At 43.3% G+C, this 18,235-nt stretch overlaps 2 protein-coding genes across 5 annotated transcripts in view; one reads left to right on the top strand and one right to left on the bottom strand.

Moving 5' to 3' along the window:
* CAB39L (calcium binding protein 39 like) overlaps window positions 1–6,546 on the bottom strand; it is a 124,683-nt gene extending 118,137 nt beyond the window's left edge. Inside the window, exon 1 of one of the 3 annotated variants that reach the window (XM_055124174.1) lies at window positions 6,483–6,546. The gene's annotated coding sequence lies outside the window, so the exon portion shown is untranslated. Of the gene's footprint in view, window positions 1–6,001; window positions 6,415–6,482 lie in introns of those variants that run through there. The other 2 variants (XM_055124172.1, XM_055124173.1) reach the window with 2 other exon arrangements.
* Window positions 6,547–6,664: 118 nt separating this feature from the next.
* The window catches only part of SETDB2 (SET domain bifurcated histone lysine methyltransferase 2), a 56,215-nt gene continuing 44,644 nt past the window's right edge, over window positions 6,665–18,235 (top strand). For both annotated transcript variants that reach the window (XM_004604488.2, XM_055124160.1), the window contains exons 1-3: window positions 6,665–7,262; window positions 12,249–12,524; window positions 17,901–18,026. In XM_004604488.2, coding sequence (XP_004604545.2) covers window positions 12,509–12,524; window positions 17,901–18,026 — 142 coding nt within the window. In that variant the 5' untranslated portion in view covers window positions 6,665–7,262; window positions 12,249–12,508. The remainder of the gene's footprint in view (window positions 7,263–12,248; window positions 12,525–17,900; window positions 18,027–18,235) is intronic.

Raw genomic sequence — 18,235 nt, 5'->3', positions numbered from 1 at the left:
ATATTCATATACCAAATACAGTAACAGATATATACGTACCTCTCAGAGAGCCTAGGAAGCTACCAAGAGTATCCCACCCACATGGGTAGAGCCTGGCAAGCTACCCGTGGCATATTTGATGTGCCAAAAACAGTAACGATAGGTCTCACTCCCCTGACCCTGAAAGAGCCTCCAATCGTTGGGAAAGATGAGTAAGGAGAGACTGCTGAAATCTCAGGGCTGTGTAATAGAGACGTTACTGGTGCCCGCTCAAGTAAGTTGACGAACAACAGGATTACAGTGATACAGTGATAGATAGATCTAGAGTATCACACTGGGTGAAATGAGTCAGAGGGAGAGGGACAGACACAGAATGACCTCACTCATATGCAGGATATAAAGATATAGAGTAGGAGAATAACTAATGCCAAAGGCAATATAAATTAAGAGCAGAATTGGTCCTTAGCAGGACACTTGCCACTGGAGGGGTTGAGGAGGGTGCATAGGTCAGGGAAGAAACCACTAGACAATGATAAAAGGAAGTGGTCATCTGGATGAGTGCTGGGAGCTGAAAGCAGGTAAATGATACACATGATAGTCTATTATTAACAGTATTGCAAAACACAGTATCTAAAGGGGAAAAAGAAACGGACAAAAGAAAAAGAAAAAAGTGCCCGCCATAGAGGCCATAGATGAGGGGGGCAGGAGGGAAACTGAGGACATTGGTGAAGGGATTGACGTTGGAACATTGTACACCTGAGACCCAATTATAAATTCTGCATTGCAAACTATAAGGTTCAAAAGGGAGGAGGAGAAAGAGGGAGGGAGAGGTGGGGAAAGAAAGAGGGTGGGAAGTGCCTTCCATAGTGGCAGGCAGGCAGTGGGATTGGGGTGGGGGTTGGGAGGGAAACTGGGACCATTGGTGGTAGGGAAAGTACACTGGTGAAGGGACGGGTATTAAAACATTATATGACTGAAATCCAATCATGAAAAACTTTGTAAATGTGTATATCATTGTAATTCAATTTAAAAAATAAATGGGAAAAATTGAATTTTAAAAAATGTGCTTCAGTTACATACCCTTTCACAGGCCTAGATTCTAATCCTCAATCACTTTTGAAGTTTTGCTTTTAAACAGCTCTGGAATGGATTTTGATTTTTTCTACTATCTGGCTATGACTTTCCAAAGCAAATGCCTCCAAGTTTTTCTTGTTTACTTGTACTGATTAAGAATGGAGACTATCTTTTTTCTAAAATCTTACAAGATGGAGGTGGAGAGGTGGTAGACTTCAGAAAGATCACCACAGGGTCTGTGCCTGGACAAATCATGTGCTACCTTTTCAAGTATCAGAGCACATCAGAAACACAGCAACCCAAGAATGCCTGTCATCTAGAGATGTTTGACCAACAGCAGCAGTTCTCAGCGTCCAGTGAATTGTTTTCATTTTGCAGACTTCCCCCCACTTTGTCTCCACAGACGTACTTGCCTCATTATACATGCCACAAACTGAATAGTCCTGTGGGAAGTACTGGGCACAATTCTTCCATCGCACTGATACATTATCGGGACTGGTTTTATTATCAGATTAATCATTTTATTATTTTATTATCGGATGATAACTTTTTTTATTATCAGATCAATCAACCTCAGAATTGTGGAACGTCTCAAAAAGTTCCAAGAGTCTGTCTGTAGAGGAGCAAATAAATATCTGCTGCCTCAAAATATGTTTTGGTAAAAAATTTATTTCCACGGGCAGGCCCTGAACGCAGAATGAAAATTACTTTTGATGAGATACTTCTGTTTAAATATCCCCATGTGGGGGCTGGAGCGATAGCACAGCGGGTAGGGCGTTTGCCTTGCACGCGGCCGACCCGGGTTCGGATCCCAGCATCCCATATGGTCCCCTGAGCACCGCCAGGGGTAATTCCTGAGTGCATGAGCCAGGAGTAACCCCTGTGCATTGCCGGGTGTGACCCAAAAAGCAAAAAAAAAAATAAATAAATAAAAAAAAAAAATAAATATCCCCATGATATATCTTGGGTAAACTGAGTATGTTCCTTGATCATGTACTTATTACTCATCTTATGGGTTGAGGTCCCACTGGAAATTGCTAAATGGCTCAATACACTCTCATCTATTGCTTAAAGACATAATATACAGTCATCACCTGCCAGATTTGTCACCAGCAATGTCAACCAGGAGAATGCTTCATTCTCCCTTCAAACCCCATGGAGAAGGTACTCATCAAACAGCTTTCTGATTCACTAGAAAGGTACCCAACCCTCTCCTGGGCACCCAGTCATGCAAGGCTGGCCACACTCAGAGCTGTCTGTCCGAATCAAATCTCATGTGATTATCACCCATGACTGGACAGAAGTATTCCAAGATGTGGACTAGCCTGCAAGCTGGAGGAAACTGGTTCCTAAGGGAACAGAACCTACACACACATGTCCTGTCATAACTGGGGTGGCCTGCCTGCCAGAGGATCCATTCTTCTGGGAAGCAAGGAAAGGTGGCCCAACACTTAAGGAGCAGAAGGTACAAGGTATATGATTGTTCGCTAGGGTGTCTTTTTTTTTTTTGTGTGTGTGTGTGTGTGTGTGTGTGTGTGTGTGTGTTATCAGGGATTGAACTCAAGGTTCATGTTATACTGCTGAATCCCATTCCTGGCTGGATATATCTTCTATTCAGGTTCTTACAAATGGGCTAACCAAAATAATTTCCACCTTAAGCCCAGAATAAAGCAAGCCCTCCAATTTATAGTTCTTCTTTGTGGAAGGCAACATTTCACTTGTTTCTCCCAATATTAGAAATACTACTTGACCTATTGTTACTGCTAATTGTTGAACCATGCATCTTATATTGTTTTCATTTGTTACCAGAACATGGGGTCTATTAAATGTTATATGACGGGGCTAGAGCGATAGCACAATGGGGAGGGTGTTTGCCTTGCATGGGGCTGACCCGGATTCGATTCCCAGCATCCCATATGGTCCCCGGACCATTGCCAGTAGTAATTCCTGATTGCAGAGCCAGGAGTAACTCCTGTGCATCGCCAGGTGTGACCCCCACCCCAAAAAATGTTATATAACAATGGCAGAAAGCTATGAACAACTGTAACTGCAATCTGGCAATCTGGCAATTAGACTTAACCTAAAACTTAAGGTTAAGAGACCTAACCTAAAACTTAGCTCAAAGTCTTTGGGAAGTAGTCATAGAACATGGAGCACTGTCCCCAGAACCTCAAAAATGTGATGCAGAAAAATCAAGATTTTGTAGCTGGATGGCACCCTCCATTAATCTTTGTGCCTGTTACTCCCCCTGTGTTTGTAACTTGTCTGCCCATTTATTTTTCAAAGTTTCCTAACAGGCCAGCCAGATGTTTCTGATGACAACCCACGTTCCACACCCAAAGCATGCAAACACAAAACCCAGAAGAGCCAACCTTGGGGGACAAGAACTCATTCCCTTCTCTGTCCAATCCCAACAAATACAACCGCCCAGCATTAAACTACCATCATCTTACTTCGCAACTGCAGGAACCCCCTGAAATCCAGATATTCTACCCAACAGCAAGTTCGGGGAGGCAGTGCTTTGATACACTAGTTTCCTATCTCATCAACTCTCTGTGAGTTTCCATTACCAGTAAGAAATGAAAAGAGAAACATGATGGGAGAGAAGACAGGCAGGGAGGGATGGAAGAAGGGAGGACAGTTGAGTAGGGAAGGAAGGAAGGAAGGAAGGAAGGAAGGAAGGAAGGAAGGAAGGAAGGAAGGAAGGAAGGAAGGAAGGAAGGAAGGAAGGAAGGAAGGAAGGAAGGAAGGAGTAATAAAGGCGGAAGGAAGCAACCAGGCAATATGAATAAGCATATTTTCCTCAAAGTCAAAACAGTTCTAAAAGTTCATCACAAAGTATTACCTTTATCAGCTAGGTTTTCACATCTCATAAAACTTCCTATCAAATCATACACAGTGCTATTTGTCCTCTTGTTTGGAGTGGGGTGGGGACCTACCAAGTGGTGTTTGGGGGACCTGGGATCCACTTCACTCCAGTTGATTATATTATCGGCCAACCCAACTGGACACTCAAATGCTAGTGCCTGAGAATGAGTGGGACTGGGGACACTAGGGCCACATCTGATGATGTCCGGGTACCCATTACCTAGTGTGGACTAAACCTGAGGTAGGTACATGCAAGGCATACACTTTAATGTCTGTACCATCTCTTTGGCTCCTCTAATTTTCTTTTTTGAGGGATCATGAGAGAGGTAGTTCAAAGGGCTAAGAGCATGCTTTGTCATGCAGGGACCCCAGACCTGATCCCTGGCACCACTTGATCCACTCAAGCCCTACTGTGTGATCCCCCAAGCAGAGCTGGAATGAGCCTCTTAGCACAGCAGGATGTAGACCAAAAAGCAAAAATATGTAACAATAATAAACATTTTGAATGAGTGGCTTCAGAGATAGTACAGTGGGCAAGGTGCTTGCTTTGCATACACCCAACCTAAATTCAATCCCAGGCATCCCATTCAATCCCTCAAGAATTGCCACGAGTAATTTCTGAGTTCAGAGTCATGAGTAACTCCTGAGCATTGCCAAGTGTGACCCAAAAACTAAAAAATAAAAATAAAAAATCAGGACAATAAAGGTAATTCTCATTTCCCTTCTGTCACCCCAGAAAGAGAGTTGAAGATGCTTATCCTTACAAAAGCCCCCCTTGGAACAATCTTCATTCTCTAGATCTGACACAGGGCTATTATCCAAGATCTATATGGCACTCATAAAACACGGCAATATTATTTTTTTCTTTTTTTTATTTTATAAAGTAGTCCACAATATTTGATTACATTTAATATTCAAACACCAATCCCACCATGATTATACCTTCCCACCACCATATTTTTTTAATTCTTTTATTAATTCACCATGAAAACACGGCAATTTTAAAAGTGACTCCCATCCAAAAAACGGGGAGAAATGCTGACCAGAAACTCCTCCAAAGAAGACACACAGATGGCCAAAAGGTACATGAAAAAGTGGCCATCATCACTGCCTCTGAAGGAACTGAAATGAAAAGGACAATAAGCTACCTCACCTCACACCTGTGAGAAAGGCCCAATTCAAAAGGGCCAGGGACAGACAGCACTGAAATTTGATTCAGTGCAGAGGGCACTGTAAATTGGTTCTGCACCTCTATAGAAAGTGTGCAAACTTCTCAAAAAAACAAAAACAAGACCACCACATGCGCCGATGATGCCATTCCTTGATATTTGCAGAGAACCGAAACACACGGTACCGCTAACAGATATGTGTAATACTTTGTTCACTGCATTATTCACAAGCGCCGCGATAGTGAATATGTGCCACAGATGAGTGGCTACAGAGCAGGTTAAAACTGTGAAAATGCACGCATAATGGACTAGCACTCGGCCATAAAATAAAATCTTGGTTTTCGCTATAACGTAGAACTAGAAGGGAATCAAATTAAGTGACCGAGGGAAAAAAAATCACCATCTCACTGGTGCAAAAGGAAACAAAGGAGGGACCAGACAACGTCAATAAAAAGCCATTGATTCTGGGGCCAGCATGGACCCCAGCAGGAGCCGCTGGGTACATCCCAGGGACCGAACACAAAGAGAACACGAAGCCCCGACTACAGGACTCGGTTAGGAGCGGGCCGGAGGGCACTGGAAGGCACCTGGGCGCGGCGGGTGTGGCGCGGTGCAGCCTCCGCCTACAGCACACATTTACACCACTATAAACGCTGCTGCCCTAATAAAAAATAATAATAATTAAATAAATTAAATAAAGCAAAGGCTTCCCGGGGCCATGATGAAGCAAGCCAGCATGCAGGGCAGTCCCGGACTTTTCTAAACCTTCAACAGGTCGTGGCCCGGGCTGTCCGACCCAAAGGGCCCTTCATCTGCGCGGTTTCTGCACAGCCCCCCGTCCCCACCCAGCACAGTGCGGGAATGCGGCTGCACACAATGCAACAAGGCTCCCGACGTCTAGCGATGCTCACCGCGACCGCGAGCAGCTGGCGCCCGACGGCGCGACCGAGACCTGCTCCCTGACAGACCGTCCGGCCGGAAAGCGGCGAGAAGTAAGAATGTCTCCGGCGAGCCCGAGACGAGGCGCGGCACTGCCCTCCTCCCACTCCCAGCACCCCGCCAGGCGCCGCGGCGGCCGGGAACTTTCTGAAACAGGACGACCGTCACCGCTCCCCGGCGCCCACGGGCACCGCCACCCGCGACACCCCCACAATGAACGAACCAAACCCTGAACTCGGCCACCACCATTCATCGCTTGCCCTAGCCGGGGCTGAAACGTAAGCCAGGAAACCAGTTTCATTTCAGAAAACCCGAAGGGGCCGGCTTCCGTCCCCTCGCGCCCCCCAGTCTCTCCCCCGGTTCCCTCGGGATCCCCACAGCTGCTTCAAGCGAGCTTTCAGCCACCAAAAAGCCCGATTCCAGCCACACACAAGATGGCAGCCAAACACCTACCGGAGGAAACAGCTGCGCCACCACTCCAGCGAAGCCTACCTCTCGACTGCGGGTACCTTCATTGGCCCAGTAAGATAGCGCGAGACAACGCGAGAATAGAGTCAGCCAATAAGGAAGTGCCTGCGTGATCCTGGCGGTACACGCTCGGCGTCCGTGAGGCGTGGACTCCCTGGGTGTGCAACCAATGGGCTCGGGGCAAGGTGGCGGGTCCTCTGGGCTGGCTCCTCCCCTGCAGGGTTCGGGTTTCGTAAACTGAGACCCGAGACCTTGGGCGGTTCTTCCCCCCCCGCCCCCGCCCCGGACCGCGCCGGGTGGGGAACGGTTGTGGTCGAGGTGAAATCTGTCTAGGAAGTGAAGTCCCTGCCGTCGCGGGGGGCCCCCGGGGCCGTGACGTGATGACGTGAAGACGCGCGGGGCACCCGGCCAGGCCATCGGCGGGACCAGAATCCGTTTGCGGGTCTGGAGGGCGGCGAGGAGTAACGCGGTGGAGGCACGGCGGGGGTGCCCGTCGACGTCTGCTGCGGCCCCCGGTACCTGACATCGCCGCGGAGCCCTGGCGGGGGGCACCCAGGCCTCCCTTTCTCCTGTCACCCACGTGCACCCCGGCTGGCCAGGGGACCCCGGGTACACTTGGGTTCCCCACCCCCGTTGCCGTCTCTCCCGGCGCGCCGCCTAACGTGCCCCGAGCAGCAGAGGCTGCAGAAGGGGCTTCGGGAAGGGCACCGCAGCCCAAGGTCCAGAAGCAGAGCTAGGAGGGCTAACCACTGACCCATTTCCCAGGTAAGACTCCACGAGCCCGCTGCAGGCTCAGTCGCTGCCCCAGACCACGGAGTTGGCAGGCGATGCCCCGGGTCCTGACTCGGATTAGCCACAGCCCCAAGAGCAAATAGCCACTCAGTGATTACGACGCACGGTGTGCAATTCACTGTGCTCGCTGGCACGGGGAAGTCACGGCAATAAATTCATTATGTGTTTACGAACGATATCCAGGGAAGAGAACTTTAAGGCGGCAAAGGGAAATAAAAATTTGAAGAAAAAAAAAAAACGCCTCTGAAACCACGCTGCCGACTTCCTTATTTTTGGTTTCTGCCACTTCCAGGGCAAGCGCCTTAGCTTTCGAATTGAAAGAGTCTAGAGCCATGCTAAGTGATCTTCTGGTTATCCTGCAGTTTAGCAGAGACACGAGGTATTTCAGTGCCTCATCCTTGGGTTACACTCGGTAAATCTGACTGTTAGAATAAAAACAAGGTTTTCAGTTCCATAAGAGCCTAAAAATGAGAAGGAACCGTTCATTGAAACAGATAGTGCCAAATGAAAAAGCCAGAAGAGAAAACCGTGAAACAAAATTTAAAAGCGCCCTTTATGGCCTCCTTCCCCCCTAATGAACCCAAGTCTCTGGAGCATGAGGTAATGAAGAATTTTCTTATGCTTTACCTTTTTTTTTTTTTTGCAATTTTTCAAAAGTAAACATGTTTTGTTTTTGTTTGGGGGCCACACCCTAGGAGCTCAGGACTGACCTCCTGGCTCTGTGCTCAGGGATCACTCCTGGCAGAACTCCTGGTTGTTGATTGAACCTGGGTCAGTGTGTGCAAGGCAAGGCTACCTACTCTCACTCTGTTCCCAGCTCACATTCAGTTCTTAATTTTCAGGCGGCATGAACAATAGTGATGAGAGCTTTCTTTAAAAATAAATCAACACAGCCTTGGATTCAGTTCCAGCAACAAAAATTAAAATAATTAATTAACTGTCACAGAGTGTGCTTAGACACTGTAAATGAAAGTATACAGTAGTTGAATCTTTATAGAAAACAAAGTAACAGTTCTAGGAGGCTTTACACCTCAGGACAGTCCCATTTTGAAAATTACATAAATGGAATTTTATATTCTACCTAATGGGCAAGGAACACAATCCATAATCCTCAAAGTCCCTCACACCCCGTACATTATACTGAAGACTTGGGTGCAATGGTCTTGCATTCCTTTTTTTATACTTTTCTGTCTCTTTTGTGTCTCTATCTTGAGATACATTTGTAATCTTAAGGATAGAAATGATTTTTTTTTTATTTTATTGAATCACTGTGAGATAGTTACAAACTTTCATGTTTGGGTTACAATCACAGAATGATCAAGACCCATCCCTCCACCAGTACACATTCCCCACTATGTGCTTTTTATAACTTCCCTCGACAATATTTTTGTCACGTTTACTTGTTTTCCCAACCAAGTTCAATTAGTATTGTAAAATATTTCCTTATGTAGATCTTATATTGTGTCTACACGACTTTTTTGTGATCTAGAAACGTGTAGGTTGGTTTACTTTTCATTAAACCCATTTTATTTATATTTATCATTTGTCATTAAACCTAGAGGACTGGCGCCAGAGCAATCATACAGTGGGTAGGGCCTTTGCCTTGCACAGGCCCACCCGGGTTTGATCTCATCCCATCTGGTTCCCTGAACAGGACTGGAGTGATCTCTGAGCGCAGAGCCAGGAGCAAGCCCTGAGCACTACCAAGTGTGTCTCCTCCAAACAAAAACAAAACATAAACCCATGTTATTAATGTATTTTGCCCATTTATTTGCTTGCTGTTGTCTCTCAATACTTCTGTGTTTACTCTTATACATGAAGTACATCTTTCTTGTATAAGTACTTTTTTTACATCTTTATTTCACAGTGTCTCAGAAGTATTTTGTATATTTGTAAATCTCTTTTTAAATTTTTGTCATCACTATTGAAAAATGGGTGAAATTGTATTCTGGGTTGATTTTCCTTCACCCCACCTCCCCTACATTTTGTATCAGGCATTTCTGTTGAGTAGTCTTATTATTAGCCTGATATGCAATCATTTCAGATAATCAGTTTTTTTCTGTGAGTCACTTAGACTTTGTAAGTATTCTCAATGTGCTAAGGCTTACCCACAGTTTGGGGAAATTTTCATGCTTGATAATCAATCTTCCTTAGAGGGAAAACTAAATTTTTTAAGTTCAGAAACATTCTAATTTCTTTATTCTTTCCATTTTATCCCTCATATTCTTTTTTTGGAGGCAGAGGGGCCACACCCAGCAATGCTCCGGGGTTACTCCTGGCTCTGTGCTCAGGAAGTACTCTTGGCGTTGCTTGGGGAATCAAACGGGATGCCAGGGATCATATGGGATGCTGGGGATTAAACCCAGGTCAGCTGTGAACCCAGGCAAACACCCTACCTGCTATACTATCTCTCTGAGCCCAGCCTTTATTACTTCTTTACTGTGTTCTAAGTGAACCACTGAACTCAGTTTTACAGCCTACTACCTAGCTCTTAATCTGAGTGGATGCAATTATCCAGTCATCTTTTGAACCATCACTCAAGTGTGTTTGTGGGGAGGGGGGCTTCTAAGGGCAGTGGACACACCACACCAAGTGGTACTCAGGGCTTATTCCTGGCTCTGTGCTCAAGGTTTATGTTTTGTTTCTGCCAGGCAAGCTCTCTACTCACTGCACTATCACTCTGGCCCCACAAAGGTTTTTTTTTTTTTTTGCTTTTTGGGTCACACCTGGCGATGCACAAGGGTCACTCCTGGCTCTGCACTCAGGAATTACCCCTGGTGGTGCTCAGGGGACCATATGGGATGCTGGGAATCGAACCCGGGTCGGCCGCGTGCAAGGCAAACGCCCTACCCGCTGTGCTATCACTCCAGCCCAACCCACAAAGGTTTTTATATCCAAAATGCCTAATTAGATGTATATTTGGTTTGGGGCCCACGTCCAGTAATGTTCAGGGGTATCCTCTGATTCTGCACTCAGGAATCAAGTGCATGGGATGCCAGGGACTGAACCCTGGGTAGGCCGCATGCAAGACAAGTGCCCTGCCCTCTGTATTACTGCTGCAGCCTTACGTATTTTCTATAGTATGCTGTTTCATGGATGAGATATCCTTCTTTAGCTCTTTGAGGATATTAAATACAATAACATTCAAAAATTATTTTCAGGATGCTGTTTATTCTCCTTTGTGATAGAGTATTCCCACTAGTTTGGTGGTCTTAAGTCTCTTTCATTGTGTGCTCAAAATCTGTCTGGTTTTGGCTGTGCACACACCTCTTCTGAGAGGATTTGTTCTTCACTGGGCCATTTTGTGATGGCGGTAGACATTACCTCTGCAGCTTCCCATCAGTTCCTTTTCCCCAGAGAGCAGAGGCAACTTGGTCTATAGAGAATTCTTTACATTTTCAACATGACTTTTGTTTGTTTAGGGGCCACACCTGTTAACACTCAGGGGTTTCTCCTGGCTCTGCACTTGGGAAATACTCTTGGTGGTGCTCAGGGAATCATATGGGATGCTGGGGATCAAACTGCAGTCGACCGCAGTGCAAGGCTAGTGCTATACCCGCTGTACTGTTGCTCCAGCCTTTTTTTTCTTTTTTTAAATGTCTTCTAATTCTGTGGTCTTAGTAAGGGAATGGGAGAAGTGTGTTAACTAACTAATCTTAACTAACATTGAAATTAAAGTATATTCCAGCATTATTTATTATACTGAAAAAAATTAAACATATAGAGTTTTATCTAATTTATTGTAGCACTGCACTGTAGCACTGTCATTCTGTTGTTCGTCGATTTTGCTCAATCGGTCACCAGTAACGTCTCCATTGTGAGACTTGTTGTTACTGTTTTTGGCATATTGAATACGCCACAGGGAGTTTGCCAGGCTCTGCTGTGCGGGCCGGATACTCTCGGTAGCTTGCCGGGCTCTCCGAGAGGGTCAGAGGAATTGAACCCGGGTCGGCAGCGTGCAAGGCAAACGCCCTACCCGCTATGCTATCGCTCCAGTCCTATTAAAAATAATTTAAATGTTTGGGAGGATCTACCCAAGTAGTGTTCACAGGGGTGCAGGGGCAACTGCCGGCAGTAGTCAGCTTCAACTTACTTCCCTACACGTGCATCCCTGATCGCACTAAATTAGCACCATAACTCAAATCATTAAAATCTTTAGTGTACTTTGACATAGATTATTGACCAAAGTAGTACTATATAGACAATGAAAATCTGTCTTATAGAAGATACTAATAACAGGCCAGAAAGTGCAATATATGAAAAATCTTTTGAAAATCATATTAAAATAAAAATTGTGGCCTTAAACTACCTATACTGAAAGAATAATATGTGTTACCATTGACTGAGTGCTTTATGTACCAGGCACTGTACTGAGTGATAAAGCTCTTTAAGGTAGTTAGTATTTTTATCCCCTTTTTAAAGGGGCCGGAGCGATAGCACAGTGGGTAGGGCGTTCGCCTATCCCCTTTTTAAATGTTTTTCTAAAGCATTTACAAAATGAAGAGAGTGAGGCCAGAGAGGTAGCTCAGAGAACTGGGCCCTAACTTCGGTCCTAGTACTACTGCATAGCTCCCAGTGGGTAGATTGGGGGTTTCTGAGAGGCTCCAGATATGGCCCCAGGTCCCCTCAATGCTACAGGGTACGACCCCAGTGATATTCAGAAGCACTAGGCACAAGCAGCATCTCACCTTCAGCCACACATTGAATTATTCTGCCAGGTGGCCAGATACCACTGGCAGTGGCCTCTGAGGGGGAACCCCCCGAGCCCCCCATATTAGAACAGTTTATACTAATATTTTAAATAAGTAAGTTAATTTGTCTTAAATATTACTAGGCTTGATATACATTTTTCTAATGTCTTTGTATGATAATGCTATTTTAAAAGAGGCTGTTGTGTAACAGCTTCTTTTTTTTCATGTTTTAGTTTTGCAAATATGTACTATTCTGTCTTCCTTACAGAATATTTCATGCACTTATGGACCAAAAGATGAAGTTTGTTTTATTCTTAAAAAGATATTTTCAATAACTTAATACAATTATAAAGTAATCGCTGAGAAGATATTTTCATTGACAACTATAAAATCATCATCAAGATGCATGAACTCACCATTAGTTTGGACTAGAGATCACTTCTGAAAATTTCTACGAATCCAGTTTTTTTGTTGTTTATTTGATAAAATTTATTTTGAGGACTTTATGTTTATAAACAACACCAAGAGATGGGAGAAAAAAATGGTAAGTTTGAAAATTATTTATTAAACTTATTTTTAATGTCTACTTTTGTTTTTTAAAGTATCTACTTTAGCTGAGTTCTGACATTTTCAAGGTTTTTCATTGCAGGTTATTCTCTGAATTCTATAGAAACTATTAAAAGTGTTAATTCTCATGTAGCTAACAATTTTGACTACCTTTTTAATTGTGTATCTGTAATGGTAAGTCAGTACTTTAATGTACTTTTTTAAAAAAAATAAACTTGGGGGGCAGGAGTGATAACACAGCAGATAGGGCACTTGCCTTGTACATAATGACCCAGATTCGATCCCTGGCACCCCACATGGTCCCTCAAGCCTGCCAGAAGTGATGCCTGAGTGCTGATCTAGGTGTAAGCCCTGAGCACTGCTGGATGTGGCCCAAAAACCTGTCACTGTCACTGTCGTCCCATTGTTCATCGATTTGCTTGAGCGGGCACCAGTAATGTCTCCATTGTGAGACTTGTTACTGTTTTTGGCTTATCGAATATGCCACGAGGAGCTTGCCAGGCTCTGCCATGTGGGCAGAATACTCTCGTAGCTTGCCGGACTCTCCGAGAGGATGGAGAAATCGAACCCGGGTCGGACACATGCAGTGCTAACGCCCTACCCACTGTGCTATCACTCCAGTCCAAAAACCAAAAAACAAAATGAACTTTTGGGCTAGAGAACTAGTATAGTTTACCTTGCACATAGCTCACCAGGTTCAATCCTAATACCACATATCATCCCCGGAGAACCATCAGGAGTGAGCCTTGAGCACAGCTGGGTATGGCCTAAACACACCTACTTCCGAAAGATTGATTTTGATCACCTGGATGACACTGTAATTTTTCCACTATAAATTAATCCTCTTTTCCCTCTCATTCTCCACTGTCATCTTTGACAGGCAGTCAATTAGCCCATTCTTTTTTTTTCTTAAATCAACACAAATGTTTTATTTCACTTTTTAAAAAACATTGATTCCCTCCGTTCCTGAACACCCATGATCCCAGAGGCCCACTAACTACTTTCAGCACCCAGCGGCTTCTTGCAGAAACGCCTCTAGCCTGTGAACTAAGCTACAGCCCCGTGCCGCCCCGGGAGGGGAAAGGTTTTTCTCTCTAGGTCTTTCCTTTCCCCAGCAGCATGGCGATTGTCATCTTATAAGGCCCACTAAATAGAAGTACGGGCTTGCAATGATGCAACTTCTGGCGGAAATTTCTCTGGGCTTAATTACTAAAATACCAGAAATCCAAAATCTCAGATGCTCTTCATTCTCAGCAATGGAAAACAAATTATCAAATGGTGCCATTTCAGCAGGTCTGATTGTTGGGGGAAAATTCCAAATAATAATAGTGAGTTTTCTGTTGAAATATCGATGTAATCAAAGAAAAGAGAAAGTAAAGTGAAAATCATCAGCCACACAGGTGGGGGATGGGGGCGGGGGGGTAGGGGGATGGGGGTATACTGATGGTGAAACATGTGCACTGGTGATGGATGGGTGTTTGATCATTGTATGACTGAGACTTAAGCCTGAAAGCTTTGTAACTTTTCACATGGTAATTCAATAAAAAAATAAATTAAATTAATAAATAAAAAACATTGATTGAGGTTCTTTGAGATATAAGACTTTTGGGATTTTTAATTTCTATTTTTTGTACTTTTTTTATTAAATCACTGTAAGAAAGACCCTTACAAAGCTGCTCATTCAGTCATACAGTATCCTAACACCCATCCCTTCACCAGTGTACATTTTCAGCACCAGTGTCGCCAGGTTCCTTCCCATCATCCCTTACCCCCTGCCTGCCTCTATGAATTTTTTTTTTCTTTTTGGGTCACATCCAGTGATGCTCAGGGGTTACTCCTGGCTCTGCATTCAGGAATTACTCCTGGGTGCCTGGGAGACCATGTGGGATGCCAGGGATTGAACTCGGGTTGGCCGAGTGCAAGGCAAATGCCCTACCCCCTGTGCTATCTCTCCAGCCCCCCAAGCCCATTCTTAAGGAGTAAGGATTTTCCCTTCTGAGAATGGATTACCTACATATTTGAGATTCTTTTTTATACAAGAAAAATTATCACTTTTCCCTGTTGTGGTTTTTTTTTTGTTTTTTGTTTTTTGTTTTTTGTTTTTTTTTTGCTTTTTTGGGTCACACCCGGCAATGCACAGGGGTTATTCCTGGCTTTGCACCTAGGAATAACCCATATAAACCTGGTGTGCTCAGAGGACCATATGGGATGCAAACGCCCTACCCGCTGTGCTATCGCTCCAGCCCCTCTTTTTTTTTATTGAATCATCTATAGCTGTGTGGATTTAAGGGATTCTGATTTTATTCCTGGAGTTATAATACAGTATTGTTTTATTTTGTTAATCATACTGTCCGGGATTAGCCATTGTGGGGCTTTTGCTGTTGGCTCTATATTCCTTGACATCTGCATCAATATTATGGGCTTTGCTTTGTTTTTAGCACTTATTTATTTTCTGATGCTAAGAAGATGCACCAAAATTATATAATTTCTGCCCTCATCTAAAATCAGCCATTTTTTAAATAAATTGTATTGGATCACCATGAGATAGTTACAAACTTTCATGATTACATTTCAGTCATACAATGCTCAAGCATACATCCCTCCACCAGTGCACATTTTCCACCATCATTGTTCCCAGTGTCCCTCCCACAACCCCCACCCCACCCCACCCCTTGCCTCTATGGCAGGTACATTCTTTCTTACTCTCTCTCTCATTTTGGGTGTTAGGATTTAGATCAGCCATTTTTTGAGTGAGCTCTGGTTCCTTTTATTAGAAATGGTGTTTTAGAGACAGAGACTAAAGCCAGGAATATGGCTCAGTGGTGAGCGTATGCTTTAAATGTACCTGGTTCAGTCCCCACAACCATACACACCCCCGTTTATTCAAACAAACAAATATAAAACAAAGTTTGAACAGAAGATATGCTCAAGGTTATGGCATTATTATTGCTGATAGGTTCTTTCAGCAGAAAGATCAAGGAAATTTATGTGTATTTTAGCTTGTGTATGCAGATACACACATATCTATAAAATTTGTGTTGGTTGCATCTATATTAAGCTAACATCAGTTTATACTGTTTCTGTTTATAGACTGTTGCCAGATGGGTCACTCAGGTAGTCTACTATCAGTACAATCCCACTCCCAACAGTGAGAAATGTGACAGTCATTGTCTGTTTTCCATTTACTTAATAGCCCAATTCCAGCATTAGAAATGCTAATATAGTATCAAAAATGTAAATATATTACTGAATAGGAAGCTACAGTGCTTGTGCACAGTTTTTTTTTAAATTTTTTATTAGTGAATCACTGTGAGGTACAGTGACAGACTTACAAACTTTCATGCTTACACTTCAGTCATACAGTGATCAAACATCCATCCCTCCACCAGTGCCCATTCTCCACCACCAATGTTCCCAGTGTCCCTCCCACCACCTCCATCCCATTCCCCCTACCCTACCACCTCTGTGGCAGGCTCATTCCCTTTTACTCTCTCTCTTCCTTTGTGCACAATTATTTTTGCCTTTCAAAATTATTTAGGTTAACACCCTTTTTATCCCATTAGTTTCTCTTCATTATACTTTCTCTCCTAGGATTCCTGATCTCTTAAATAATAATTTTTATTTTTCATTTGTTAAGATCCACCCTTCATGCTTCAAAGTTTTATGGGTTTTCAAAAATTATAAAGTCAGGGTCAGAGTGACATTACAGTGGGGAGGGATAGTGGCCAGTCCAGGTTTAGTCCTCAGGATACCAGGTGATATGTCCCGAAAGCACCACCAGGAGTAATCCCTGAGTGCAGAGTCAGGGGTAACCCCTGAGCATCACTGAGTGTGGCCCAAAAAAGAAATATAAATAATAAAATAAAAACTGAAAGTACATAAAGTCACGTATTTCTAGTGCAGTATGATGTAAATAATAGTTCATCACCTTTATTGTACTCATAATACGGATTTTTAAGAATTCACTGGACCATTTTCTTGACTTTAGATTCTCAAACTTCTTTTTATGGTTGTTTTGTTTTGTTTTTGTCTCAGGACTACTTTATACTCTTAAGCCCCTAACAGAACAGCTTTTGTTTCTGTTTCTTCATATCTTCAAATTTACTATAAGAAATTGAAACTGAGAACATAGTTTCGAATGTGTTGATTGGCCCTTGTGTTTAAGAAAATAAGGGCAGGGTGATAGCTCTGTGGACATGCTTTGCATCTTACTGTCCCCTGAGCTTAAACTTTCAGGCTTCCTATTTCTTTCCATACAAAAATGAAATTGCTTAGCATGGCACACATGTTCTCCAGCTCACATGGCCCTTACCTTTCTCTCTGAAGCAGTTTCTCTTCTGTCTTCTCACGTTGCATTTGTTTCAAGTGCCTGAGGCGTGTATGGGGAGTTAAAAGTAGGCTTAATCTTGTGTACACATCAGGTCAGATCGTAACAAGGATACAGTAGCTCTCCAGAGACAGCTAAGGTGCCAGGAGCCCTAATTAGTCAGAAATCCCTTTTGGGTAAATCAACTTGGCCAGGGAAGTTTGGGACTCAGGCATAAGTCTCATGAAGATTCTCCGTTGCCAGAATGAGGTTTTGGGGTTTGTTTTTGTTTGCTTTTATTTTTGTTGTTTTGTTTGCTTTTGGACTACACCTGGCTGTACTCAAAGATTACTCCTGCAGGGCTTAGCAGTGCCAGGGATCACACCGAATCTATTGCAGGAAAGGCAAGTGCCCTACCTGCTGTGCTATTTCTCTGGCCCCCAGGGGTTGATTTTTTTATCAAGGGGAATGTATTTTTCAGAAATTAATTCTCTGCATGTTTAATCTTCCCATTTGACTTCTCACATGATCTTTTAAAATGCAGTTATTTTTGTGCACCTGCTTAGCTTAAGACCCTATTAACTCTCTAAACATTAAATGCAGTTTTACATTTTATTGATTATATTTAACACTTTGGTTATCTTTAAGTATGATGTGTGAGATTTATCTTTTGCCAACTTAATTACCTTCTTATTCATGAAAGGAATATTTTCCTAGGAAAATTTTAAGGTGTTGCTGAGCATCTAAAATGTTGGTTCACCAGTAGAGCTTTCTAAAACTAAACACTTTGCTTCATGTAGTGGTAAAAAAGTTAATATAGATTTTTTGAAGCATTATTAGTTATTTAATTATCTCAATAGTTGGGGTATTTCATTCTGAAGGTATCCAGACTTATACTCAGTGGAGGTTATAACTCTATCATCAAGGAAGATAAATTTATTAAATGACAAACCTATTAAGTTATAAACCAAGTGGAATTTCTGAACATGTACCTAAAGAGCATATTTTCTATTTCTAATGCTCCTAGCCCATTCACTTATTTTTTAGGTGATGCAAAAGCTTTCTGGACAGAACAGGAAGGTAATGGAAAAATAGATTTCATATTTGAACAAGTACAAAGTGTGTTGCAGTCACTAAAACAGAAGATCAAAGATGGATCTGCCACAACTAAAGGTATGTTTAAAAAACTGTCAGTACATTTACACTCAGTGTTATCTACTAGCACTGAAGTATAATTCTGGTCCCAGTATTGCTTTCAGAGTCCAGTCGTTAAAGGGGGGGAGAGATAGTATGGGGTTAAGGCACTTACCTGCATCCCACCCACCTGGGCTTAAGTCCCGGCCACCACATAGGCTCCCGAAGCTCCACCAGAGATCACTGGT

The sequence above is a fragment of the Sorex araneus genome, chromosome 1 (assembly GCF_027595985.1).
Source record: "Sorex araneus isolate mSorAra2 chromosome 1, mSorAra2.pri, whole genome shotgun sequence".
Taxonomy (NCBI): domain Eukaryota; kingdom Metazoa; phylum Chordata; class Mammalia; order Eulipotyphla; family Soricidae; genus Sorex; species Sorex araneus.
The sequence above is the reverse complement of the archived record's forward strand: the minus strand, read 5'-3'. Positions and strand labels throughout refer to the sequence as shown.